Source organism: Corapipo altera, unplaced genomic scaffold (genome assembly GCF_003945725.1).
Source record: "Corapipo altera isolate COAL_440 unplaced genomic scaffold, ASM394572v1 70, whole genome shotgun sequence".
NCBI lineage: Eukaryota > Metazoa > Chordata > Aves > Passeriformes > Pipridae > Corapipo > Corapipo altera.
Window position 1 is genome coordinate 4,605,145 of NW_020884911.1, and position 27,798 is coordinate 4,632,942.

Below are 27,798 nucleotides of genomic sequence, written 5' to 3' on the forward strand. Positions count from 1 at the left end.
GTTTTGAGGACTTTTTGCAGGCTCATTAAACTATGCTTTCCTCCAAGCACACATTTCCTGAAACTGGGTTTGATTGTGTTCTGGTTCTCCTCTCAGCCATTTCCAAATTGGGAGCTGTTAAATTCCTGCTACTTTGCCATGGGACTTTGGGCAGGTTTGTTTTGGGGTTTTTTTGGCTTACTCTTCGTTATAACCCTAAAAGCACATCTAGTGTGGTCAAGAGAACAGTTCTCTGAACAGATCTGGCACTGGGCTTGGCAGCTGTGGAGGAGTTATCCCTTGAGTTAGGAACCAGGGAAGAGCTGTTTTGCTCCAGAATGATTAACAGGGTGATGCCATGGAATATGTGCCCAAGCAAAGGTTTTGGATACCATACATTTTTTTGCTCCTGTGACTTAATTTAGGCATTCCATGTGGCACTTCAAAATAAAGAGCACCGTTATGGAAACAGAGTTTCTCTTGGCCTTTGCTCAGTATTGTACTAAGTGATCACTTTTGAGGACATCTCTTGTAGCTATTGCCTAGAAAAAGAAGTTCAGCCATAATAAATAGGTTGTGTACACATTCAACAAAACTTTAAATATTTATGCTTTCTAATTTATGGTGTGTGCTCCGTTCCTTAAATAAAGAGCTATCCTGAATGTTATCCATCCAGCTCCTCCTAAAAAACAAACCAGATCACTAACCCAAACAAAGCTGTTCAATTGTATTGCTATTCTTAGTTTACCCCAGTTCCATACTATTTAAGAGATTTCTCCCTTTTGTGATTGCTTAGTGATTGTCTCAGACCACAGCTGAGTGGTGAGAATGGTGTTTTCTAACATGCTCGTGCCTCTGAGGCTGTGGTTCAAGTATGATGGCTAGTGCCCATCGAGTGACCTCAAGGGATCATTGCTGTCTTTATTCTCAACTCAAACATAGCAAAACAAACAATCAGAACTCCAGTTTTGAACCCTAACAGCAGGTGGGTTTGTAAGAATTCAGTGTTTTACCTGCATCGTGTCTACAGCCAACAGTCTCCCACAGCTTTGTTAAAGTTCATTAGAAAGAATTCAAGCCTTCTGCTTTAGTTTTAACATTGTTTGCTACAAAGATAATTAATTTTTAAGTTGGACCAAAGAGGAGGGGTAAAAAATGAGTGGAGTTGACAGCAGAAGCAGGATGAAGGGATGTAATTTTTAAAAAGCATCTCTGTTTACTTTGTTCTCATTTAAGGAGACTCTCTTAAATTATGTTTGGGTTTTTGTGGCATCCTGCTTAAAAACTGCAGGCTGAACCAAGAGCAAACAATTTCCAAGCAGTGTCACAGACACCATGGCCCCTTTCCCACACAACAGCAAATTAAACAGACACTTTGCCCCTTCCACAGACTTTTGAGTCAAAAAATAATCAGACCTAGCAAGGGAGGGGGCTGCTCTGCTAAGCAGCACAGGGAGAGCTTATTTTGACTCACTCAGTGAGCACTGTCAGGGCTGGGATGTGTTTCTTGTGCCACTGCACAGCCCTGAGGGGCACGAGACACTGCAAGTTTGAATTCAGTGCTGTTCATGCTCCATTATCATATGTGGTGTCCAGCAACTAGAGAAATAATACCCTGTGCTTGGCATAGCACTGTTGTCACATGAAGGTCAGGTCAGGTCCTGGTTTTCTGGGCACAGACTCTGTCTCTGCAGCGCTGTGGGAGCTTTGCTGTGGGTTTGAGGGAAATGAGAGACCTTAAAATTGTAACAGGGTCACCGGCCAGACCAGGCTCTGCTGTGCATTTGTTGCCTGCAACTGAAGATATTCTGTGTGAAGAGGTTTATGTGGAACAGAATCTGTGGAGACAGGTCCACCAGATGGACGCAGGGACAGGATTTAGATTTGTGCCATGAGGATCAGCTTTTACCAGAGTCTGAGGCTGAGGTACTGCTGAGAACAAAGACACTTGTGTCTTGTATCATGGAATAGTCCTAAGAGTTATATTCTACTTCATAAATATACTTTTAAAGTATTTTTAAAACAAGCTATTGTTCCGTGGATAGTAAAAGCTCCAATTTACGCATGCACATTTGGCTTAAAATGTATGTTCGGGCTTCCTTTTATTTAAAAGGAAGAAGGGATTTCTCTGATTTTTCGTTCTGAAAAGGGATGCTTGGTATTTTTTCCATAACTGTTGTACTCTTCTCAATAATGACGTAAATGCTGTTTTTTGCTACTTCTTTTGGATTATTTTCTCTCTTCAATTTATAGCCAAGTAACAAAACTTCAGGACTTATCACTTCCTGGATAACCCTTTTCTATGCCAATTATTTTCACTTACTCTGTTACCTCTAGTCACCTCATTAGCACTGTCTCCACTATGATACAACTGCTGCTCCCTGTGTTTGGCTTTCCCTTCTCATTTCCCCCCAAATAAATAAGATTAATATGTGATGGGATGATTTCCAGCCAGCATCTGTCACCTCCTCCTCAGTGTACAGTACACTGTCAGACTTGCTTCTCTGCAGGCTTTTTGGGCCCTGCTTTCTCACAGCCTGGAGGATTTGTGTTTTACAAAGCTTTCTGTTTTCATTTAGAAGAGTTACTGAGTTGGATGTGCCTGCATTCGTGCACCACACGGAACCCTCCCGAGGGTCTGGTCCTGAACGTTCCCAAGAGGAGCTGCTGGACACTTGAGACTTTTAACAGCTTCATTTATAGGTGCCAAGCCCTTGAAAAATCTGTCAAAGCTGAGTAGGTTCAAAATGAGCTTGGAGACCACTTCAGAAATGAAGTGTTTTCAGAGCTGAAATTCTTGTTGACCAGTACTTTGACAAGAACAAAAACTTTGGTAAAGCGTGAACTGCAGGACTTAAGCCAGACTTCAGGTATCAGAGGTCAGGACCAGGAAGGCCTGCTGGAAGGTGGGAGTTATTTTATCTACTCTTTTACCTTTGTCCAGCATCTGGTCCTGGCCATGGGCAGAGGCAGAGTGTGGGTCTGATTCAGTCTGGCAATCATGGCTCTCCTAAAGCCCTCAGCAGTTTGGGGAATCCGGTCTGCACTGACCAACTGTCACTTGTAGTATTCCCACATACCTTCACACTGTAGTTAAGGCAGAAATTATGTTGTCCTGATTATCCTGTAAATATATATAAGAGACTTTGAGCATCTCCCCATGACTTTTGCTGTATTTGATTAGGAACCCTACGTGAATTTTGTCTGTATCATGTCTTTATCCTTCTCCTCTAGAGCTGACATGTTACTGCCATCATTATTTTTCAGAGGGTGCCAGCATAGGAGTGTTTGGCTCTTCATTAGGTGTCCGTATGTAAACCAATAACTTGTAATTACTTCTGAGAGTGCCTTTAGGACAGGAGGAAATGACACTTAGGCATCCATATGCCCTGTTTTAGAAGGAAGTGGGAGGCATCATGCTAGTGCCCTGCTGGAACAGATGTGCCTGGTATGCAAAACGCACACGCCACATGTGGGGGAACTATGAAACAAAATTAAAATTTTAATCAAAGTCTCCCTGCATTTCCCAGGCATTCAAAGAGCAGATTGCTGGGCGTGTAAGTGGGTCACACGTGGTGTTGAGCGATGGCGCTTTGTCCTTTGCCATCTGGCAACATGAATCAATGTCAGCTGGATGCAAACACAACTCTGCAGAGGTGACCTTGGTAACGGGGTCGGTCCACTGAGCAGGGACTACAGGAGGGTTACCTGCAATCCCAGGAACCCTTGCAGGGAAAACCCAAAAGCAAGGTTTCTTGATTCCAGGAAGCCTTATGGCCACCAGCACCAGTTTGGTTTGTCGTGGCTGTTTGTCATGGCAGCCACATGGAGTTTCAAGTCATGGATTACTCTAATCACTTTAATGGCCAAGAATCCACTGAAATTCAAAGTATAAATGAGATGGAAGATGCCAGGTAACTCGTTCATTATGGTCCATTGCTGCTAAAAGGAGAGATTCCGGATATTCCCCAAGGATATGTGTTTGAGGAAACGTAGATTATGAAGCACTCTGTCTTTAAAAGCCTCTGAAGTTTAACCCAGCAAATAGAAGGTATTTGTAGCTCAGCTGAAATGACACTATCAAGACAAATTAAGCTGTAAGTTTTAAATCTGTGTCTGAAATACAAAATTAATAGAAAATTCCAAAAGGAAAACTGTGTATAGTAAAGTTTCCCTCTGTTGTTTCCAACTCAAACCAGTACAGTGTTCTCCATGTACTAAAGGCTTTGCTGGAGTGCACAGTTAACTTGCATTTTTGCTGCCTTACTTTAGGTGTCAATGTTTGAAATCTTTGGCTTAGGCATCTTTCAGAGTGACAGAATTAGAATCGGGTTCTGATGGTTCCCAGCCCCGTTTTGAAACCACTAATCCCACAAAGGAGTTTTGTGGTCTGCTCAAGCTTTCCTAGTTGCCTGCATTAACAATGAAGTCAGAGTTTCCCTTGTATGGAAAACAAAGAAGGGGACAGGCAGATTTATGGATTTCCAGGTTCCATGCTGTCTACAAAATGGATTTAACACCTGCCAAACCTGCAGCAAAGGGCTTCACCCCTACACTGTGCTGAGGAGAGGCAGCATTTTGTTTCTCACACGAGGGAAACCCTGGGAATGATGGAAGCCATCAGGTTTGCTCAGCCTGCCTTCCTCACATTATGACTCATATGGTTAAAAACACCAGCACCAGATGAGAACACAATGCTGTTGTCTGCATACAAACACACTAATTCAAGCTGTGTGTTCACAGACTGAGACATAATTGTCTTCAACATTCAGAGTCATTTGGTTTCTCCAGTTACAGCCAGGCCCTGTTGGAGTTTACAGCTTCTTTTATTATCATTGTTATTATTGCCATTATTATTTCTGAAAGCATTTTATGGGAGCATAAAAACTACTCTTCTTGCACAGTAAATGTATCAAACCACATTTATTTCTGTTTCTGTAGTACTAGAGCAAAGAAAATTGCTGCTTAAAAGTGTGTGTGAGGCTGTTGTAAGAGAGGATGCGAGCAGGAGTTCGCCAGATGTTTATACCTGCTCATTGTATGGGAAATACATTCCCAGATATTTTCAACATATGAAGGAAAAAGTCACGTTTAGTACTGAAACTGTTAAGTAATTTATCTGAATTCCTGTGTCTCAGAGAAAGTTTGCAATAACTCACAGCATATGTCCACAATATGTGGGACAAGCATAGCATCTAGTTGTGCTTTAAGCTTTTTTAATTTTTTATTTTACATAAGTATTATAAATTGACCTGCAGCTCTGGGCTGCCTTGGGTATATCTAGATTTGGGATCAGTGTACAGTGTAAGTTATTTTTAGATGTGAAATACTCTTGCATCCACAAAGAGCGTGGTTATTCACTTGCTATAAATGCACTAGGGAAATAAGTTATTTCAGTGCTTTTTAGTGGTTTGCAATCATCTTCTTTTACTTTATTGGATTGAAATCTTTTTCCAGTTCTCGGGAACTGTTCAGTTGGATGAGTCTGTTTCTAATTGATCACCAAGTTCAGACATGGCAACGAGATCTCCGCGTTCCAATTCGCGTGTCTGGTTTAATTTCAGAGACATAATTTGCAAGGCTTATCCTAACTTCATTAAGGATTTCATTGGGCCCAGGACAGAACTGTGGTCCCTCCTGAAATTGTGAATTCTTGATTTCTGAAGATCTCGGTCTGCATGGCAGTGTTTGAATCAGGGCAGCAGCAGGCATTTCCTAGGACATTACTGGGTGTTGCACAAATTCAGGAAGTTAGATCACTGCAGAGGCTCTTGTGACAGATTCATATTCAGAGCAGAACTTAAAACTCATTAAAGCCCATAGTTTGAAGTGCAAACTTCCATGTAAGCACTTGCTCATGGCGCTGTGTGACAGAAAACAAAGGGAACAGTAATTCCCTAAGAATGGAACAGACTTTTGTAGCTCATGTAATTGTTTCCAAACCAGGCAAAACTGAGCAGACGTTCAGAATGCCAGACAAGGTCTGTAACACCTGGAGATTGGAGATGGGGAACGTTCCTGATCCTACTCCTGTAGGTGTATCCTCAGTCATTTCCCAGAATCTTATTAATTTTGTGGGGTTTAGATAATACTATTTACAAACCAACTGAGTCTAACTTTTCTCTCTTAATTAAGCAAGTTAATTGAAAAATGTCCTTAGAAATTAGATTTCTCCCTTGACACACCGTAAATAAATAAGTTATGTTGGAAAACAAGAGGAAGATTAACAATGGGCTTCAACAAACAGGAACAGCTTAGTTCTCTAAACAACAAAAGTACATTTCATCCTCCAAATATCAACACATGCATTAATATTTATATCCACTTTATTGTGATTAATTTGATTGCATTCTTTTAATAAGAAATGCAGATAGAGTGAGTGCTGTTGCAGATATTCTCAGGAGGGAGGGAAGTGCCCGCTGTCCCTTCACAGTTCCCTGTACAAGGGTATCAGCACTGCTGGTTTTATCACCTTGCCAGGCATGTAGAACCACTGGAATAAATGAGGCTGCAGGGAACCAAAATGCTGCAGTTTGGTCAGACTTCACAGGCCCTGTGTGGGTTCTTTGATCCCTTGGAGAGCCGTGTCCCGAGTCACCTGTGTCCCACACCGGCCTCGAGTTTCTGCCCTGCTCTTCCCTGTAGTTTGCTGGGTGAGATAAGTGACCCCCAGCTTTTCCTCCTTATTTGTGGTCCTGCCTGTTAATGTAAATTTCAGTTGGCAGCAGATTACATTAATGCACCTAATTAATTTAAGCTACAGCCATAGCAAGCAGATGCAGAATCTGCTCAGCCACGCCTGCAGGAAGGGCATCATCTTTGGGAGAGGAAAGAAGGATTGCTGGGGATACTCTCTGCTTTAGCTACACCAATTGAAGTTAGCCATAAATTTGAATGGAAATGCAGCTCAGGCTGCTGTGATTGATTAAATCACCCTAAGATGAGCCTAAGCAGATTTTAGCCTTTTGCAGTGGGAATGAGGCACTGTGGAGAAGAAGAGAAAAATTGATTCACTGGTAAGGGAAAGTACTGCAAACTCTTGCTGGAGTTGAATCTTCTTCCAGTTTATAAGGTTTAGTGAAAAGAGACAGGGATGGCCCAGTCTTTCTCGTACTCCCTCACGATGGAGCCCAGTGGGTGCTGCTTTCCTGGGAACTCTGCAGGTCAGATGGAGGCTCAGACCTCAGGAACACAAGTGCTCAGGGGCAGTGTACTGAAAGCACTGGGTGGTATTTTCCTTAATTCAGGATCACTCCAATATATCCTTTTTTCTTAGCTGTTCCCAAGCTTTCCTGACTCAGCTGTGTTCCACAAGTGAAAGAATTGGTCTGTATCTGCCCAGCACAATCAGTTGAAAATATTTTTGTACAGACCTGACAACAAAAGTGTGGGTGGATAAGGTTAAGCCCAGATGCCACCTGCAGATATCCCCTTGGTACACAGAGGGGGTATTATTCTCTTCAAGGCCGGAAAGGGCTGGAATTGAGACAGAACTGGGTGGTCCTCAAATTTAATGTGCCAAGAAAGAGTTCCAGTCCATGTACTCCTGGTACCTCAGGCTGGAGATAAAAGCCCAATTAAGCCATTCTGCACTTCAGAACGCTGAGAAGACAAACCTCAGCGAGTGTCTCCTGTCTTCCCCTCGTCACCTGACCTCTTTTTGGCCAATTTGTCATTGCTTAGAGGAGTTGTTTTTATAAACCTCAGAACCAGGTAGTAAATCTAGACCTAGTCCACCAGCTGAGTCAATAGCACGCTGGGTTTGTGGCTCATTTTTCAGGGTTATAATCTGTTTGGAACAGGAAATCCGTGATTTTAATTAGCAATAAAAAGGAAATAGTCTACTGTGAATTGATCTTGAACAGGTACTGCTGTACTAAATTAGTTCAAAATAAGTAGGATTTTCCATTCAGCAAATTGATATTAAGACATCTTGAGTTTATTAGCAGTTAGCTGCATTATCTGTCTGAGGCCAACTTAGGTTTCAGAAAGGAGTGAAGCTGAAAATCTGTTCTTAGACACAAACAAATGAGCTTATCATAGAGTACAGAGCATCAGGACAGAAGGGACCTCCCCCATGTAGTCATTTGAAGAACTAATTGTCATATGTATTCTGTCTTACAAAGTAAATGGAACTCATAACAATTTGTCAAAAAGCCCCAGCATTTTCTGTTTGTTTATTTCACAAGCGTTTAATGTTTAATGAAATTTTGGGAGATGACGTTTTCTTGATGTGTTTGTGCAGAAGATCCTTTTATCTGACACTTCATTAGGGAAAGGATTTGGATTTGTAACATTCTTAGGAAATAAATCTCATTTTACTGCAGAGAAAACTGTGCAATCTGCTATATTTAATACAGAGCAGGACCTCAAATTGCCTAACCTGTCATGTTACCTCTGTAAGACAACACCATGCTATTGCTTTCAGATTCTAATAGCATTAAAATTTGAGCTAATAACTTGTGTTTCATACAGTTTTGCAGATGGGGGAGTTGAGACCTTTGCGGTGAAATGACTTGGGGAAAACTGCAAAGGAAATGAGTTTGTCATATAAGGCAACTAAACTGTTTCATTTGTGTGAGGCAGTGAATCAGTGAGATGTCCATTCACCTGATGCTTACCTCAATTTCCCTGGCATTTGCTCCTAATCTTTTCAGAGATGTTACTGGTGTCACTTTGACTGTGTACTGGTGTACTGGTGTGCTTTGGAATGATGTGTACTGGTGTGCTTTGGAATGACATTACAGGATAGGAGAAGAATTTTCTTTAATTTGGCAGTCTTTTAATTTTGAGTATCATTTACAGAAAGGCAGTTTCTGAGACAAGGAGCTACTGGAGAGGGTCCAGTGGAGACCACAGGGATAATGAGGGGTCAGGAGCATTTCTCTTACGAGGAGAGAGTGCAGGAGCTGGGCCTGTTCAGTCTGGAGAAGACTTGAGAGGGGCTCTCATTAATGCAGATAAATATCTCCAAGGCAAGGTGCCAAGAGGATGGTGCCAGACTCTTCCCAGTGGTGCCCAGTGACAGGATGAGGAACAATGGCCATAAACTAAACCACAAAAAGTTTCATCTCAACATGAGGAAGAGCTTCTTTCCACTGAGGGTGGCAGAGCACTGGAACAGCTGCCCAGGGAGGTCATGGAGTCTCCCTCTCTGGAGACATTCCAAACCCTCCTGGACACATTCCTGTGTCACCTGCTCCAGGTGACCCTGCCTTGGCAGGGGGGTTGGACTGGGTGACCTCCAGAGGTCCCTTCCAACCCCAGCTATTCAAGATCAGAGGACTTGGTCCTTTACACCCCTGAAGATAATTTACTTTCCAAATCTGCCTATTAACACTTCACACTTTAAAGCAATCCAACACTGTGGTGCACTTGCTAAACTGGGGCAGTGGGTTCATGTCAGTGGGAAGCCTTCAGGCTTTACTCTCTGTGACCTGTTTAAGGACAGAGGGAAGCTGGAGCCATCCCAGGATACTGCTGCAGGCTGTGTTCTTGCAGAAATAACTGGGTTAGCTGATGCTTAGCTAAGCATCACTCAGGTAGTTCAGCTTTGGGTACTCAGTACCTTGTTTTGCATTTATGCAGTGTGGACAGAAAGCTGGGTTTAAAATGGAGCTGAGCTAATTTCCCTTATTTTATGGTTCATTTCAGAGAACAGAGGTCCTCCTGGGTCCTTGTTATGTTCTTTATTTATATATATTCTATAGATGTTAGTCTTTGAAACACTCAAGTTTTAAAGGCTTGATGAGAATTCAACACTGCTTAACATGAAATATTGAGATACTTGGTCTGTATGAGAGGAATATTTGAATGTGTGATCAGGACAGACAGAGGCTTTACAAGAAGGAAAGTGTCCTCAGTAATGCAGATTGTTGAGTGAAGTCTTGGACAGCTGAGAGATGAAAGGGTTTTGTGAGCACTGAGTGTTTTCTGCAGAGGAGCCTTGGCACTCAGGCTGCCCGGGAACAGGGCTGTTATGGGACAGCTTAAAAGGTTTCATTAGCATGTAAGAAAGAAGGCAGTGATTCCTAAAGCTCTTGGTGGCTGTGTCACCATGGCCAGGGAAAGAACTCTTTGGTTATTTTAGTGCTTACTGAAATACTAACAAAAATAAAGTCGTTGTTACTCCTTTTTGATGAGCAGCTGATCCAAGGGGTGCCCGATTTACCCCTCAGATCAGACTAAAGCAATTTGCCAAATGCATCCATGGAGTGGGGAGTGAACTTTTCGTGTGCTCTGGCTGACACCAATAGGAAAATTCAGGCTGACTTCAAGGGGGCAGCCTGTGTCCTAAATGAGTAAGTCTTGGAGACTTTCAATTCAGGGCCTCCACTGAGACACTCACAAAAATTTGTTGGCCTCATAACCACAGAGCGTTAACTCTTCGTGCAGGACCAGAGGATAAGAGTCCCAGATTGGACTTTTTGTAGCTAACATTCATTATATTAATGGAAATAAGCTTCTAAGGAATAAATTCCATTCTCTTGACCTATGTCTAGCTTACAAGCCAGTAAGTGTTATACTACATGTGGTAAAGGTGATAAATAACATGTTTTGTACACATAGAACTGAAGTGATCCTCTGCATGGACCTTGTCTAGAGGTTTGGGAGTTTTGTTTCGAGCTTAAAGATGCATATTCTAACTTAATCTTCTGGCATTTATGGAACCGTAGTACCATGGCAGTTGATTTTTTTTAAAGGTAATCTATTATTGATCTAAAGTAACCAATAGGAAGCAGGAATGGAAATTTCTTGCCCAGGAGTGCATCTGAAGACTATTCTTGCTGCAGTTGGATTGTGTTTGTGTTTGTTGTTAAGCCGGTGATTTTCACTGACGTGCAGTAGAATTAATCTGAATAATTTTTTTTTTTTTAGTGTCTCAGGGAGTGAAGTCAAAGCCAGGACCATGTTATTCCTCATGCATTTCTCCCTCTGTCTGTCTGCTTCACAGTCAGTCTTGGTCAATGGATAAGCAAACCTCCATGTGCATTGTCTTTGTGACAGGGATGTGAAGGATCTTTGCTGGTCCAGGGAAGATGAGAGTATAACTTGATTTCACAACTGTCAAAAAAGGAACGCAAGTTGCTGCCTTAAATGTTTTTTGTACTGTTTCTGTGTTGCCACGGGGTGGATTTTGTCCTAAGTGTCTGTTTGTGTGACCTTGCTGTGGATCACACCCGTCCTCTGCCCTTTGCTTTTCTGTTTTCCTTGGTTCAGCAGTTCATCTCGTTTGTAGATACCTGTAGAAGAGCCCTCATGTAAAGCACATCTGGCATATTGCATTGAACAGGAACTCTACAACACACAGCACAGCTGGAAACAAATTCTGAAGAGGAGCAATGGCTTAGGAATTTCTTCTTCCATAAAGGACAAGGAAGTTTTGCTTGGTCCATTTCCCCTCAAACTGCTTTTACAAACCTCTTCTGCTCTCTGTAACCTGGTGATGTTGTGCTGCTGTGGTCTCACCCTGTCAGAGTGTGCCAAAGGCAGAGCCAGCAGCAACACCTTGAGCTGCTGAGCAACTGAGAGGTGTGGGAATTATCAAGAGAACTAGAGGATGTACTGGGAGGCAGCTCTTGTGGATAAGCAGCATTCCCTTTTTTTATTTTCCCTGACACAATACACATTTCTTCATTGTAGCTTTAAAGATTCATAACAGATAATTGTAAAGAACAGTCACAGTAACAAGGTTTGATGGGAGGTGTTAGATCAGCACAATTTGCTGTGGTGACTGACAATATTCTGTGCCCCATTTCTGTGTGCCAGTAAGAACAGAAATTTGGACTAATTGTGGCAGTAGTTCTGTATAGTAGTAATGGCACAGTAAGTGAGAACACAACGCAGCTTTTCATGATGGCTTAGAAACCAGAAATATAAAATGCAGCCTTTTTTGTGGCCCTTTGCACAAGTGAGGACACATTCAGGACCATCGCATAATCCAGAATATATTCAACTTCAATATTTTAAAAGCTTAAACATGCACTGGATTGATTGCTGGACTTTCTCTAGAGAGCTTCTGGGATATACCAGCATTAGGTAGACAGTGACTGTGAATAGCAGATAGTGTTTTGACACTCCCCCCTGTCGTTAGTGTTCTTCTACAGCGTAGTTTCCATGTGTGTCTACTCTAAAATGGTTATCTCAGCACTAATAAAAGCAGTGGATACTTGGCTGCTGATTTGGGGAAGTATTTCCTGTGTTGTATTATCTCTGCATTGGAGATTTCCCCAAGAGCTGCTTAATGCAATGTCTGCACACGCAGAAAGAGGCTGCTCTCACTGGAGTCCAGAAATACTTGGGCATTTCCAAATCCAGGTGATTTTGACAGGTACAGCCCTGACCATCAGAATAGAAAAGAGCTTGGAATTCAGTGTTTGTTTTAATCCCCGTGTTTCTCTCTGACTTTCTCTTTCTTGTACTGCAAGACCATGCCTGGAGCTCCAAAACTAGAGAGCACCCCTGTGGTAAATATATATGTCTGCTGCACTGCCATCATTTGGATCAGGAGCATCCCAGTGGTGCAAGTGCCCAGACTGTGTTGTCACAAGCTAAATAAACAGCCCAGGTTGTGAGTGGTGCATATCCTACCTACAGCTAAGGAGTTGTGTCCTGTAACCTTGTAATTCCCTCCATGTGGAATTCATGCTATCCAGATATCTCTGCTACTTTCCGTGGACTGTGTTTTGACAAACAATCAAAGGGAAGATCCTCGGTTTGATTAAGTACAAGGGGGGTTTGTTGTTATTTTTGAATGTTGCTTTTGTTGAAATGCTCGCTTATTTCTGATGTTCATCCTCCAGGTAGGTGAAATCTGCACTTTGGCAAACGTGTGCCTGCTTTGCACACCCAAGTCCTGGGGTGTGAGCACTGGCCAACACTCACCTGTGTGCAAAGTACACTCACACTTTCCCAACCCAAGCTGTGTCCTTTAACAGGGAGCTGCCTGAAAACGGTGCCAGAAATAAGGAGAAGTAATAATGTTGCACAAACTAAGGAATTCAGCAAGAGGATGTGTAGTAGTGTTTCCCAAGACTGGTTTTAAGGGAATTTTTAATCAAATCTCAACCTGCTTTCAGTAGTTTCAAGCCTCATTGAAGTAACTAGGCCGACATCCACAGTAACAAAATGTTTGTGTGCTGCAAATGTACGTGTAATTTTGTAAAAATTGCCAATTTTATGTAATTTGCTTTATCTGATTTGTCTGTCAATGGGAGCACAAATCCAGTGAAGTACATAGATCAAAGGGACAGAAAAATGAAGTGCATCAGGAGAAGTGATAAGGGACTATGCAAAGCAAAGTAGCTTTCTTTTTTCACTTTACATTTCACCTTCTTGCTGCTACATTTTTTTCTGCTACAAACTGTCACCTTCTGCTTCCTCAGCTAATATTTTAGGTTCATTTTGCATGTCAAAATGGTGCAAGCTGCCACAGTCACTGGCACCCATTTCCTGACTGTCTGAAACCCCACATGTATCTTAGAACACCATTTGTGTCAGTGTTAATGCTGTAGCTTTCCAGCCACTGCTGCCAAGGTGAGAAAGAGTTTGAGGAGAAAATAAATCAAATGGTTTCATTCATTTGTTGCAACACAACATAAGAAGGTGGCAGAAGTCCCCTTACACCGAATTTCAATCAAATCCAACTAATTATATTTTCTGCCTGCATTGTGACTCAATTAGAAGGCATTTATGAATCTGCATGAAAGTAAAATGAGGACACAGTGCTCAGACATATTGTTCTGCTTCTTCACCCATTACCAAGGAAGTGACTCAATAATTATATTCAGTTTAAGAAAATGCTTTTGGGAGGAAATGTTTTGTAACGAATTTTAAAAGTACTACTTCAGTTTTTAAGCTATTTCATCTTTAAATATTAAATGAGAAGCTTTATTTTGTGTTATTGTTTGTTTCTATTTCTTTTTTAAAGGTTTCCATTTTCAGTTTGATTTGTAACAAACGTGACACCTGAGACAAAGCACAGGTTGCTTCAGTGAACTCACATGCAGTTATTCCATGGCTGGCTCTCACCTAGGGTGTGACACGGGATGCCATTCCAGCTCTGGCTCCCAGACAATGCAAATACAACCCTGACAGAGCATAAAGTGTATGATGTGGGAAGTGTCGAGATTTTGGTGGCACCAACTGTGTCATGAAAGAGCTGTGATTTAACTTCTGCAAACAGAACCGAGTTCACGGACAGGCTCATGCAATTACTGTCACTACAGAGCAGTAAATCACTTAATACTGAAATAACACTTCTTTTAGTGTAAGACAAGACAGCTGCCACAATAATGTAACACAGCAGAGAAGGAAACTCACTGCAGCCACTTGAAAATGGCCTGGCAACCTTGGTTAAAGAATGCACTTAGCAAGAACAAAAAGCCACCTTTTTTTCAGTTCCTGGCTATAATTTCATAGCCATCTTCTAGTAACTGCACAAACTTGTGTCTTTTTGTTGCTGCTGGATTACCTTCAGGACTTCTCTGATCCAGACCTTAGACCTCTCCAAGAGAGAGAGTTTAAGTTCAGGGTGCTCAGAGTGGTGCGTGATGAACCCAGTGAGTCAGCTCCGAGTGCCTTCGAGGGGGACAGTCTGACAGTCCTGCTGCTCTCCTGCACTACCAAACCCAAGTTTCAGCTCCAGAGACAAACACCAGCTCGGGATGAAGGCGAGTGAACGGTAGGAACACCTCCAGCAGCAGCGTGTCCCACCCCTTGTCCTGCCCAGGCACTCGAGCAAGACTGACCCAAAGGGAACAGGCTGGAGAAGGAGCAGCACCACTCTTGGGAGCACTCGGGGGTGTCCTGGAGGGTTTTCCATACAAACTGCCCTGAGTTCCTGGGATTAGGCCAGAGCAATCTCCTCAAGCACACACTTAAGAGGCATGGCTGATGCTCATTTTTCCTTCAAGACACCCTTCTTTCCCCTTCCCAGAAAAAAAGTGACACTTCTTGCAACGTGCAGAAGCTGCAGCTACACTTGGATCTCCCACATAACACAGCTGAAATATTGTCCTCTTTTAGGATGGAGTGACAGGTTTTGATAAACAGACTGGTTTCTCTGGCTTATATGTGCCTAGTCAAATATTAATGAGCCAGCACACAGAAGCATGAAGTAATTTTTTTGTTTTTCATTAAGTGCATAGATTAAAGAGATGTTGTTTTACTGTAATGCACAGAATTATGTCATTTCAGCTTAGAGTAATTGTTCATCACATCACATTGAAATGATCCTTGGTTTTGTTTTAAAGAGCATAGAAGAACAAGAAGTAGAGGAAAAACAGAAGTAGAAATGGAATGTGAGACTATAGTGAAAGTGAGTGAAAAATTCCCCTTTTTATCTAGTAATGCTGATGTTGTTTTCATTTTACGTGTCAAAACTTAAGTCAGGAGCATCCACAATTTACTGCCTGGTGGTTTTTCTGAAATCTTTGAGCAATAACAGCCCTGATTATTACTTGCTAGCTGCATAACATAAGCTGCCACTGACCATTACATCCTTTTGATACCGTGAAAGCGATTTGTGGCTTCTTCCAATCATACCCCACCCCATTGTCTCCCTGCCTGTTTTATTTACTGCTGCTTTTGCCCCACCTCAGTGCAGTGGTCAGGGGCTGTGTGTAACAGCATGATTGTACCAGCTTCCTTGGCACAGCCCTCCGGGTCATGGGAATGTCCTCTGTTCTCTGCTCACAGTAGCTGCAGTACTCTCAGGTTAGAAAACCAGGCACCACCAAACGTCTCTCTGAAGAGGTGATTGATGTGGGGGTAGGAACTGAGAGCTTCTGAATGTGGAGGTATGAGATGGGTAAAGGTGTTGAAAGGTAGGAATTCTGGGTACCTCTGAAGATTAAGCTTTCCAAGCAGATAGATTAAGGATTTGTCATCTGGGACACCAGAGTACGGGGATAAAGAAGGGATTAACCAGGGCATCACAGCAGAAGGAAGAATTGGGGTACAAAGAGAAAGAACTGATGAATGTGAATCAGTAAAACAGGATTAGTGAAGCCTAAGGGGGAAGATTTAAAGGTAAGAGAGTGAGTTTTTCAGGAAGGAGGAAGGGAACAGAAGACAACTGGGGAAAGGCAGGCAAAGCCTGGAAGAAAGATTAAAGTAGATTAAAGCAAGAGAGTTTCTTTCATTGCTTTATGGAAGGCCTAATGATTAGAAGAGAGTATTATTTCAGGTGTATCTGCTGTCAGGAGGCATGATTATGTGTAAGCAAACTTCCTGTATCCTCCTGTGCCAGGAGGTCTTGGGTTTTCACTGTCAAAGGAGTAGCACTAAGCCACACACCTTTGTCACTGAATCAGGGAATCCTGCTCGGTTTGTATTTTTATTTATTATTTCACTTTATACTGCTTTCTTCTGGAATGCTTTGAGATGCTTTGCTTGCCTTTGAGGAGAGAACCACCACGGTTCTCAGTGAGGGCTGTGTTTGGTAACAAATCCTGCCTCCCTGCTGCGGTTACCTGGCTGCAGAGGATTTTGGTTCATTGCCAGGCAGGCAGTGTTTGCATTTCAGTGTCCTGGGGTGCAGCTCACTCACGTGTGCAGGAGGAACAGGAGCCTTCTCAGGAGAGCTGCAGCTCCTCCTTGCTGTGGAACATCCCCCTTTGGCTTTTCACCCCCTCCCACAGGCTGTCCTGTAATTCAGTCCTTCCCAGGGACAGCTCAGGCTCTGTCCTGGGAACTGTTCCTCTCCCTGGATGGTGCTGGTCCCAGTGTGAGCAGAGGGCACAGGTTTGCTGTGAGCCCTGCTCTGCTCCCTGGCCAGCACCAGTGTGAGGGTTCCTCGGGCTTTCCCCTGGGTTCTTTTATTTGCCTGTCTAGGGGGACTTGTATTGGGGTTTTTTTTTTTTAAATACTTACCACGTCTGTATTTCTATGGACGTGTAACTGGTAAGAAAGACAGAACCAGCTCTGTTTGATCTGTGACTTGCACAGTACAGACTGACTTCTATACTTTACTGAAAGGCAAGTGCTAAGGTGGATTTATAAAGCAACTATAACTTGATTTGTCAGGCTTTTTTTGCTGTGAACCACCCGTCTCTGGCCACAAAACCCCCACATGTATCTCTACACACCATGACATGCTTATGGTTTATTTGAAGGTTTTTACTGTTGCATAATAAGAGATCATTTTTTTCAAATGCTTGTTAAAAATAACACAATTGCAAATGTTGTTCAGTTCTCTCATTGTGGCAAGGTTAGAGATTAAAACTGCGAGGTGGGGCCTTGATTTCATGAGTGTTGTTTTCCTCTTGGACACAGGCAAGGCAGCTAAAAATGTGTGTTTTCTGAGCACAGTAGTTGTGACAAAAGAAAATAGAGCCCATAATGAATATGTTGGCACCTTGACAGTGTTCAGAAGAGAGACTTACTGAAGATGGCAAAATTAAACTGGCAATTGCTCACTAGGGAACTGGGATTTCTTTGTTGTTTGTGTTTAAGTGACAGGAGAATATTGATTTCTCCTCCTGAGGGATGTGCTGTCTTCCTTTCCTGAAAAGCAGGAGGATGGGAATAGAGATGAGCTGCCTTGAAACAACTCACTGAACACTTGAAAAAGCAGAAGTACTTGTTTTAACTCTGTTCTCCTCATACATCCCTTACACTTTAAATAATATGAGGCCAACCTCACATCTCCTGCCTGCGTCAAATTAGGATATCTTGGGAGGATGGTGGGGACCTGGGCAAATCCAATTGCTCCTGCACAGTTAGAAGGAAATCAGAGCTCAGAGAAGAGCCTCCTGTGGCAGCAATTAACCACTTCTGACACCACTGGAGTTTTTCTGTCCTCAGCCTCATCCTGCTCTCAGGATTTCAGCCTCACAGACTGCATAAAGGGAATGGTATTAGGAGAAGCTATGCATGGTGGAGTTACCATTCAGTGTATCCTATGTATGCAAGGAAACTGGGAAACAAAATGGATTGGCACCGAGTAGTCAGGGAGCTCTGAAATGGGGGGAAGGAATCCATCATGCCAAGGTCTGCCTCGCTCCAAAGCAAATACGAGAATGGTATGAAGAAACATTTTTTTTATTCCACCCTTTTGTGCTCTAAGCTCTCACTGCTGCATCCACAGGACAAGGCATCTGGAATGCTTTGAAGTACCTGGACAGGAGAGGGCAGGCAGAGGAGAGAGAGTTGGTTTTTCCTGCAGGCCAGAAAGGAGTGTCTCAGCTCTGGCTCCAGTGTAGAAAACCACTGGCTTTGGGCTGAACAAACTGATGACCTTAGAGAATATTTCTGTGCTGGAGAGGCACAGAATCCTTCTAAGCCACAGTAATAGCTGTGCAGAAATCTAGAGAATTGCCTGAATTACAGCTTCATTCAGGAACTGTTTGAATCCTCTAGTGACTACATGTTAGAAAGCTACAGGAGGAATTTAGTTCACAGTTTTGTTTGTCAGCAGTAGAAACTTAAGATCAAATTTTGAGACAGGAAAAAAAAAAAAGAATGTAGACTTACAAGTCTGGTCTGAACATGCAGCTTTTTTTTTTTAATTTTATGCAAAATGGCTTTTCTACGAGGATGTTTTTGCCAGTTCATCAGAATTCTAAAAAGTAGGGCCTAAAAAGCTACTGCTGCACTTCCCTCACCCTTCAAGCTGTTTCATAGGAACAACTTAAGTGCATGATGGCTTTCCAGCGGGGCTCCAGCCATGTGTAGGTGTTGTCTAGACTGAAGCTGTCCTTTGTTCTAAACCTGGAATGTTGGAAGCCTTTTGCTGGCTGTTGCACACAGTTCAGCACAGTACAATGTCAGCCTCCACGTTTAATTACTGCATGGCCTGTGGGAATGGTGCTGCAGTTGTGGAGGCTCACATTCCAACAGCTTTATTTTCACAGAGTAGGTGTCAATGCCTGAATAAAACTACGGTGTGGAGCTCATGGGGGCAAATTATTTCACAGCCTGCTGATACCGAAGGTTAGTATTTCTAGAAACAGGTCACAGTCACTTATCTGTGGTCCTTCTTTAGATTATTTCTATTAGTATATTTAGAAGTGCCTTGTTTGGATCAGGGTGTTATATAGGTCAGTGAGATCTCAGTGTAGTTAATATTTCTGCTCTTAAAATGCTCCTTTCTGCTGAAATTTTGCAGGCTCAGTTTTCAGGGCAGAGGTCAGGTTTCAGAGATCAGCAATCTTGATGGGACTGATGGCCTTGGCAGCAATTAAATCTTTCCTTGTTCTTTTACTTACACACTTTATACCATGTAGCTTGGATGCTGCTGGAGGTGTGAGAGACAGACGAGCCTGTAATGCCAAACAGCAGGGAAATGGCAGGAGCTCCTGGGAATGATGGCTCACTGTCAGTCTTTTTCTCAGGGAATCATTGTAATTCCGAGCAGGGGCTTGTGCTCTCCATGGCATAATGGAATAAATCCTGCAGTAACTTCTCCCCAGTTCCATGTCAGTGTTAACATCTCCTCTTGGCCTGGAGTACCCTTCATTCCCATTTGTATTCAGACAGGCACTACTGCAGCTCCCACTTGAAAATACTAATTGGTGGAAAATTAATTCAAATTTTTAAATTATTACTTAGCTTTTTTACTTTTGAAGTGGTTTTTGGGTTTTTTTAAGGACTGGAGTTAATTTCTCGTAATATCAGCTGCCATTTAATGATTGCAACTCATACACAGATTTAGTTCAGAGATATAAACCCGTGCTTGAGGATTCTAATTTCTGTGGAAGGAAGACACCATTCCCAAGATCTGTTTGAGCCAGCTGAATGCTGCCTTTGGCTCCTCATCCGTGCTGCAGGCAGAGAGGATTTGGGGAAAAAAACACCTATCAGTGAATGGCTGCACTTTTTAAAGTAATCCCTTCCCTTGGTCAGGCCCTGAGGACAGGCCCACGCTGTGCCTCTGACAGGTGCCAGCAGGAGCCAGCTGGAGTGGTACAAATGCCAAGCTGTAGTTCCAGTGTTATCAGGAGAGCAGTGTGTGACCGGACAAGAGAAATCCAGTTGTCCTCAGATCTGCTCTGCAAAGACAGCAAGACTTAAAAGAGTGGTTTGAAGGCTTCTCGGAGAGCCTGGAGCCATAGCAGCAGGAGAGAGAGAAGCTAAAATTGCTGTCTTCTCCTGATGTATGGACCAGGTATTCCTCTGCATCCAGCCTCCCCCTGACTTCTGAAGGACTAACTTAACAATTTAAATTCCCCATCTGTTGCATTTATAATGATCCCATTGCAGAATCTCCTTAAGCAGCCCTGCTTTAGGTTATGTATGTTGCTGTCTTTCCTTTGCATTAATCACTGCAGTTTTTTCCTCTAGTGCCTGGAAACAGCCGTAGTGTTGGCTCAGGAAATGAATGCACTGGAAATGCATCCCTGCAGGTTAAACACGTGGGTAACGGGTTGTGGCCTCAGCAGTCGGTGTTAACATGTGACAAGAGAGAACAGCAAACTGAGAAGGAGTTCCCCTGGGAATTCAGTGCCCCCATTAGCTCTCCTGCCTTATCCGAGGGGCTGAGGAAACCTTTTTTTGTTAGCCAAGGCAGCTTGGTGCTTCAGCTTAATTTTCATTGCATAATTTTAAATACAGCTCGTGCCAACAGTGCTGCAATTAATGGATAGCCTAAAGTCTTATTATTTCAAACTAATTGATATGCAAGAAAGTTTAAATAACATAAGTGATAAGAATTTTTTAGGAATAACTTCTGTAACTAACTCAGGATCATCTTTTTACTGTTATTTGGAGTATCAGATGACTTAATTATTTACTTGCCATCACTAAATTTAATGCCTGTTGGTATTTCTATAGTTCTAAAATGCATTTCCATGAGATTGGGAAAAGATGACATTTTATATTCCTTGTTCTAAAAGGGGGTTTTGCAATTTAATACTCTCATTCATTTCTGGTACTTGTCAATCACCCTTTGGAATAACTCCAAAGTTCCAGATAGATTTCTGTTGTCCTCAACAAAGATGTGTTCTCTACACATATTTTTAAATAGAACTTTAAAGCAAGCAACCCATGTTTTTAAAGTATTCTTTTGCTTCTTCAAATCACTTGATCACTTATGAAAGGCCTTTATTTTTCTAGCGTTCATTAAGCTTATCTTCAACAAGATTGTGATCAGAATTGGCATCAGAGAATACACTGTAAAGCTGTAAGACCTCTCAAGAACTTTTTAATGCTTTTGGAAGATGTCAAGTACCGAAATAATAATAAAACACTGATAGAGCATTAAAAAGATAAGTTCTTATAATGAAAAGAGGGTTTGTTCTACTGCCAATTTTTTTTTCCTTAAATAAGGTTTCGCACGGCACAAAACTTTTCCAAGATAGAAGCTACCAATAGTGATACAGATAAATGAAATCAGATTAAAAACAAAGTGGGGCTCTGGGGGGATCATGTTAGGCATTTTGATGGCATGCCTCTCTGTGGAAAGAAAAGCAAAGGGCTTAGTGGAGTTCCATGAGATTCATCTCAGCTTGGGCTTGACCCTCCAGTGAACTAAACTTTGATGAACTGTGTTAACTCAGAAGGAGAGAAGCCAGGGACCAAATCCAGCTCACACTGATGTCAGGAGAGCAGCTCCCTGTTCCTGTAGTAGGGCTTGAGGTCTGGGTGAGGCCCCCGTGTGATCTCCTCGTGCTGTGGCCACTGAGGTCGCAGAGGGCAGGGGGCACCAAAGGATCCTGTAAGTAGTTTTAAGTTGTAGTACCCCCTATTTTCCTGTCTCTGCTGGCTTCTAGGAAATTTGCCTATCCCTTTTCCTGGCAACAGTGAGGTCTGAGCACAGAGCTCAGTGGTGCCTTTGGCAATATCATTGAGAGATCTGTTCACGAGGACTTCAGGGTGTGCAGCTGCCTGGCAGGGTGACCAGAGTGCCATAGCACAGAGTCAGTGCTGTGACACACACATGTCCTGTGGGAATTTGTTATCTCTACCGGTCTGTTGGAGCTTGGATTTTAAGCAGCAGCCCGGTCCCTTTTCCAGGCTCTTTCATGCTTTGCAGTTTGCTTAAATTGCAAGACAGTGAAAATCCCGAACGTCAGACACGGCTTTTGCACCTCTCTTTTGTGAGGCAGGTTACCCCCAGATCTCTGCTGGGGAGGGAGCATGGACTTCATTCTGTTTTGTGTCAGTGGTTCCTTCATTTGATCTGGGCAGTTTGCATCTGTACTCGTGTGGTTGCCAGGACTGTAGACCCAAAACCCATCAAAGCCAATCACTGTCCTGAAGACTGAAGTGAGCTCTGGGGATGTGCTTTACCAGGCATGAGTTCAAGCTGCTCTGTGCAGCAGTGGGACGGGCTTTGTCTTGTTTTTCTGCCCGTATGAAATTACCTTATATGTCAATTTTTGCATTGAGGGATACTTGCTGAGCATCACTGAAACAGTTTTGTGCATGGGTCATTTAAACTTGATGGGTAACCAGAGAGTTGCTGAAGTTTGCAGTAGTCAGCGTTAATATGACCTTTGGAAAAAATGTTTAAATAAAAAACAACTGAACTGAAATATTAATCCCTTGAACTTAATCATGAGGATGGCTCTGTTAACCTTCCATTGCACAGTACTACTTAATCCAGTAATAGCAGTGCAGGCAAGAAGAGGAGGGTTTTTTCCATTTAAGTTTCATTGTAGTATCATGAAGTAAAAACCTTCAGGCTGTTTTTAATTAGGTTGAAGCTCTGAGCAGTTTGTTCTTCCATTAAGCTCTAAAGTTTTTAAGAGTTGCAGTTTAATTTGACACTGGTTTTGCTTCACATGTAAAAAAAAAAAAAAGCAAACAAGTGTGTTGTGTAATGCAGCATGAAATGATGAGAAGTGGTGGAAATATGGATGAGCTCATGGTGGAAGTAGAGAGATGTGAGGATAATCATAGTATATAAACACAGAGCAGCCATAAACATTCCAGACTCAGAACCCCGAGTAGCAATGATGCATCTCCATTTGATGGTCATTAGATAATAATGAACATATACATCAGTACATAAATTTGAATCAGGTCCCAACTCTTTGTCATTGTTAAAACTCGGCCTCAAAACTTTCCTGACCCTTGGAAGTACAAAGGCCAAAATACCGAGCTGTCATTTCTGGAAAATGGAAATTGAGGGACAGTAGCTCTGTCTCTGCTGTTAAATTTCTGCCATGCTCTGGATGGATTTTTTTTCATTAGCTTATGTAAAAAAAGAATGGATCTGTCACTAAATTGGCTCATCATTTGGGGAGAGCCAATGCATATCTCTGCTAATAGCAAAGAGGAAGCCAGATTCATGTTGTTAATGAGTTAGGAAATATTTTGGAATAGCCTTCGTTGTTACAGGGGATTACAGAACCACAACTACTTGAAAAGATTTTCAAAGAAACTTCTAAGGCTTTGATCTTTATTCAGAGTGTGCTTGCTTCCTAGTGTAAAAACATCCATTTTTAACAGGATATTAACAGAAGGACTGACTGCTCAGTAATTTTCCAAGCAGACTTTTCAGTGAGGCTCCATCCTGCAGAGGCTTTCTGACATGGAGAGGCACAGTCAGTGGCAAGGTAAACTTCAAAGTGCAGCTGAGGCTTTTACCAGTGGGATTATTTTTGAGCTAATGATGGCTCGCTTCTAAACCTCCGTGCAGTTCCCTGGCAATTATCAATGACACGGAAATTACAGTGAGCCTGTGCTTTAGGAAAGATGCCTCCTCAAGATACACAGACCTCAGTGTGCTGTAGGAGCTCTTATTGCTCAAAACTTGAGAGTCGGGGCTGAGTAGGAAGGGCAGAGCAGGGTATGGCAGGGAAAGGAGGAGCCAGACTTAACCAAAGGGTGACTTTTCCTTTTCCTTTGAGTAGCACAGTGATGCCACTGGAGAGAGACAGAGAAATAGATTATTTGTTTCCTTCCCCGTTGTCGTATTGGAGAAGAAATGTCTGTGCTCAGAGGGACTTTTCTGTGACACTGATGGGCCCTGTTAGAGATGTCCTGCCAAGAGTCAGGCACAGGCAACACTGTAATTCTCTCTCAGCAAGGTGGATGGAGAGACTGGAGAGCACTTTGTTAAACTGAATTCAGAGTTCAGTTTAGTCAAGGATCCACCACCTTTTTTTCGGATCAGCTCCTGAACCCTCACACAGGAGGCCTGAAACTTTCTTTTCCTGTCCCTCCTCTTCCAAAAATAGCCAGAATCTCTCACTTTGCAGGACAGCACTACTTTTAGGCAAAACACATAATATGTAAAGTGGCCCTGTGGATTCCAGGCCCTCCCCCCAGGGGACATCCTGCTCGGCTGCCATGCACAGCTCCAAGTCCTCCGCTCCTCCCGGGATTTCAAATATTTCTGGAATATACTGTTGCTGTTCTAACCTCAAGATGTCATTTAAAAGGAGTTTCCAAGGGACTGTTGTGACCTCTTGAGATGAGAGTTACAATACTGCTGCTCTTCCAAAGCCTGTGCTGTTGGACAGTCAGCTGCCTGTTCACAGGCTGCCTTGGAGGCATCTTGGAAGTGGAAAAAATCGCTCGTTAGAAGATAATGGATGCACTGATTTTTTTGCTCTTGTTTGTTTTGCAGACAGCGTCCAAAATATGGACAGCACTTTAAAAAAGGACCAGTTAAGAAGCTCTGTTTGAGCTCCTGTCACTCCAGTTATTTACCTTGGATCCACTCCAATAAAACAGGGGCAGTATCTGCTGATAGATGAGGCTTCAGTGGAGTTTCTCTGGATTTATTGCATTGAAACTGATGAAAATGAGAGTTCTCCTTTGCTTACAGTGAAGCTAACTTACTCTAGTGATGATGAAAAGGAGCAGAATCTACCATTAAAATGTTATATATGCTCAAAGAAAGGGGATTTTTTTCCCCATTCATACCAGCTCAAATTATCTTTATTCATATGCATCAAGAGATGCATAGGTCACATATTTATGGAGTCATCAAAGAACCATTTGACAGCTTAAGAAAGCATTTTATCCACAAAAGGAAACTATTACATGACATAGTGATCAGAAAGAAGAGCAATTCCAAGTAGTACAGGTTGCAAGACACAGAGCAGGGCTTTGCATGAGAATAAACAGCTGTACTTTTGGAGGAGAGGGAAAGAAGAGTTCCTGTGAAGAAAATCCTCCCATAGAATTCACTATAAGCTATAACCTGGGTAGCGCTGATGGGCACCTCATCACTCAAACATTTACTTTTTAATTAGCTCTTGGAATAAATGTTGGTTTATTGCACAGAAAGTAGATACAGGTTTCTTTATGAGAGTGTTAAAATCCAAGAGCCCAGGTCCCAGGTTTCCTTGCAGTCCCATTGGTTTAATTGAGGTTGCAGTTAATAAAGGTGGAGACACAGATTGATGAAGGCCCTAAGGTTGCAGTCTAGTGCCTTGAGACAGCAGGTATGAAAGGGACTCATTTATATGGGGACTTGTTGTACCTCGGGGAGATGGTGCAAATCACCTCTGCTTTAATAGGAAGAGACAGCGAGCTGAAACATGGCAGATAAGGGGGGAAGCTGAAGGGGGAGTGTGTGTGTAAGGCAAGATAACACAGTCTCTGGTTTCTGGACTCCTTGGCTTGTGACATGCCTCAAGTGTTACTGAATTTTTTCAAACCTGTCTCAGGACAATTTCTGAGGGAGAATATCTGGGCTGTGCAACCTGTTACCACAGGAAGGCAGGCAGGGGTGGCAGCAGTGGAGCAGTCAAAATACAGCTGCTCCTGGACAAGTGCCTCTGCCAGGTCTCAGGAATAGAGACTTTGCAGAGTGGGAAGAGCTGCTTGGTGTGTTTGACCTTGTGTGAAGGACTAGGGGAGAAAAGGGGGGTGAGGTGGGGCTGGCAGAGAGCAAGTCCTGGAATTGGCGTCCTTGTGTCTCTCACGGACTGAAAAGTAACCATTGTTTGAAAATGCAGTGGTGGGCTCACATTAAGTGGAGATGTCCTTGTCTGAGGACAGGGATCACTAACGGGAGCTTTCCTGACAGCATAAAGACATTTCCCACCCAGGCTGTTGTTACCCAGTGCAGGGCAGTTCCTTGGGCCAGCTCTGACACCCAGTGCCCTCAGGCTTCCTTTAAGGATTCCACACTCGTCTTCTGAGATACAACCTCAGCTACCTGAACAGTTTCATTTCAGGCTCAGCTTGTTGTCCTTGAGCAGCTTTGTTAAGCCCAAATGTTAACGTGGTGGCACATCCCTTTGTGTCATCCACTTCCTTGATGTCACTGGCAGAAAAAGAAAAAGGGAGTGTTTGGTGCTCTCTGCACATGTAGTTAACTCCTTTCCCAGGCCTGGACAAACAGCTCCCCAAGAAACTGCTGTTCCCAGCTGCTTTCTTTGGGCCATTCTTCCAGGCAGCAGAGATGGGCATATCAGTTTTGGAAAGGTCCTGCAGGGGAGTCCCACATTGCCACCTGAAGTCCCCATCCCCAGCCAAGTGCTGCAGAGGGACTGTGCCCGTGGGGCGTGAGGGCAGCTGAGCAGCGGTTACTCCTTTGCCTTCCCAGCAGAAATCTGCCCAGTGGAGGGAATAACATGGTCCTTAATAAGAAACTCCTACTGCTTCCAATTAAACAAAAATTGCTGCCTATAAATCACTTGATCCCTGGGCTCTGTTCCTCAGTTTCGCTCTCCCTGTTATTGAGCCTCCATCTGCTTTTAACAAGTTCTTGCTGCTCATGTGTCTTTTAATGCTGCATCCCTCCAGAATGGCTTTCTAATTAAGTAAGCTCTGAAAATGAAAAGCAGAGGAACAGCAGCTTTCCTGCTCTCTGTACCCTTAATCTGGGAGTCCTCTATGTGCTATTTTGGAAGCTAAATTGAGGTCGCTGACATTACGCATATTTGTTGTCTGATGCAGGCTTAAAAGCCCCAAATCCTCTATTTAAAATTATCTTTAGGCTCATGGGTCAAACATTTGCAGGAAGAAAAATAAGTATTTGTAGCTTTAGCACATTTAGAGAAAGAGGGGAGGAGTGAGAAAGGGGCCCCAATCTCTGACCAGTATTAATGTTGCAATGTGCTTCCACTGGCCAGTGAAAAGATGAGTGTTACTGGTGTTAACAAAATAAACATTTCCAACTACATGGGATAAGGAAAACAGGAGTTTTCCCAAACAGAAATTCCCTGTAGAGGTTGCAGCCCCCCTTTTGTTAGGAATTGTGTGGTGACCAGTTACTGCCTCTTGCCAAAATACATTCTGCTGAAATTGCACAGAAGAAATGAATGTGGATGAGTTTCTCATCAGTAAGACAAAAAGAACAGGTACTGTTTATGTGGAATTAAATGATATCCTGCACGTGGGCAGTGCCATGACAATTATGGATATGAATTAGTATCACATTTCAACAGGTGAATAAATGCAATAACCAAATACCAAAAAACCCCAATTTTTTAAAAGTATTTTGCTGCCCTCTGCCTCAAGGGGAAATGACACAACTTCCAAATATCTCACATTTGGAATCTCAACTCAAAAACTGTGAAAAGCCTTTTTAGAAACTTAAGAATAAAGAGTTTGCTGTTGGAAATTGTCAGACATTGTTGGAGATACCAAACTGTTCAGTCCTCAGAGGGCATTTTTACCTGGGTTGGTGAGCCAGGACATTTGGATAATTTTCCTTTCGTGATTTACTGCATCATTCAGGGAAAGAAAGTGATTGGGGAAAACAAAATAAGGTAGATTTAAAAGGAGAGATAACAGAAACACAAACCTCAAAAAAACGGCTTTACAAAAAACTTCCCAGTGGAATGGAATATCTGAGACTTAAAAAAGTGACTTATTTGGAGTCATATCAAATTTTGGGAGAGGAAGAGCTTCATCAAAACAAATATGGCCACATTTAATGGTTTTGATTCAACGAAGTGGCGTTTTAGT

General features: G+C 42.7%; 1 protein-coding gene across 2 annotated transcripts in view; it reads left to right on the top strand.

Annotated features, from left to right (window-relative positions):
- The window catches only part of PLCB1 (phospholipase C beta 1), a 334,930-nt gene that overhangs the window by 298,435 nt on the left and 8,697 nt on the right, over window positions 1-27,798 (top strand). Inside the window, exon 32 of one of the 2 annotated variants that reach the window (XM_027654014.1) lies at window positions 15,234-15,298. The exons of the other annotated variant lie outside the window; for it this stretch is intronic. Within the exon in view, the coding sequence (XP_027509815.1) occupies window positions 15,234-15,272 (39 nt within the window). The 3' untranslated portion in view covers window positions 15,273-15,298. The remainder of the gene's footprint in view (window positions 1-15,233; window positions 15,299-27,798) is intronic. 2 annotated transcript variants of the gene reach the window in all.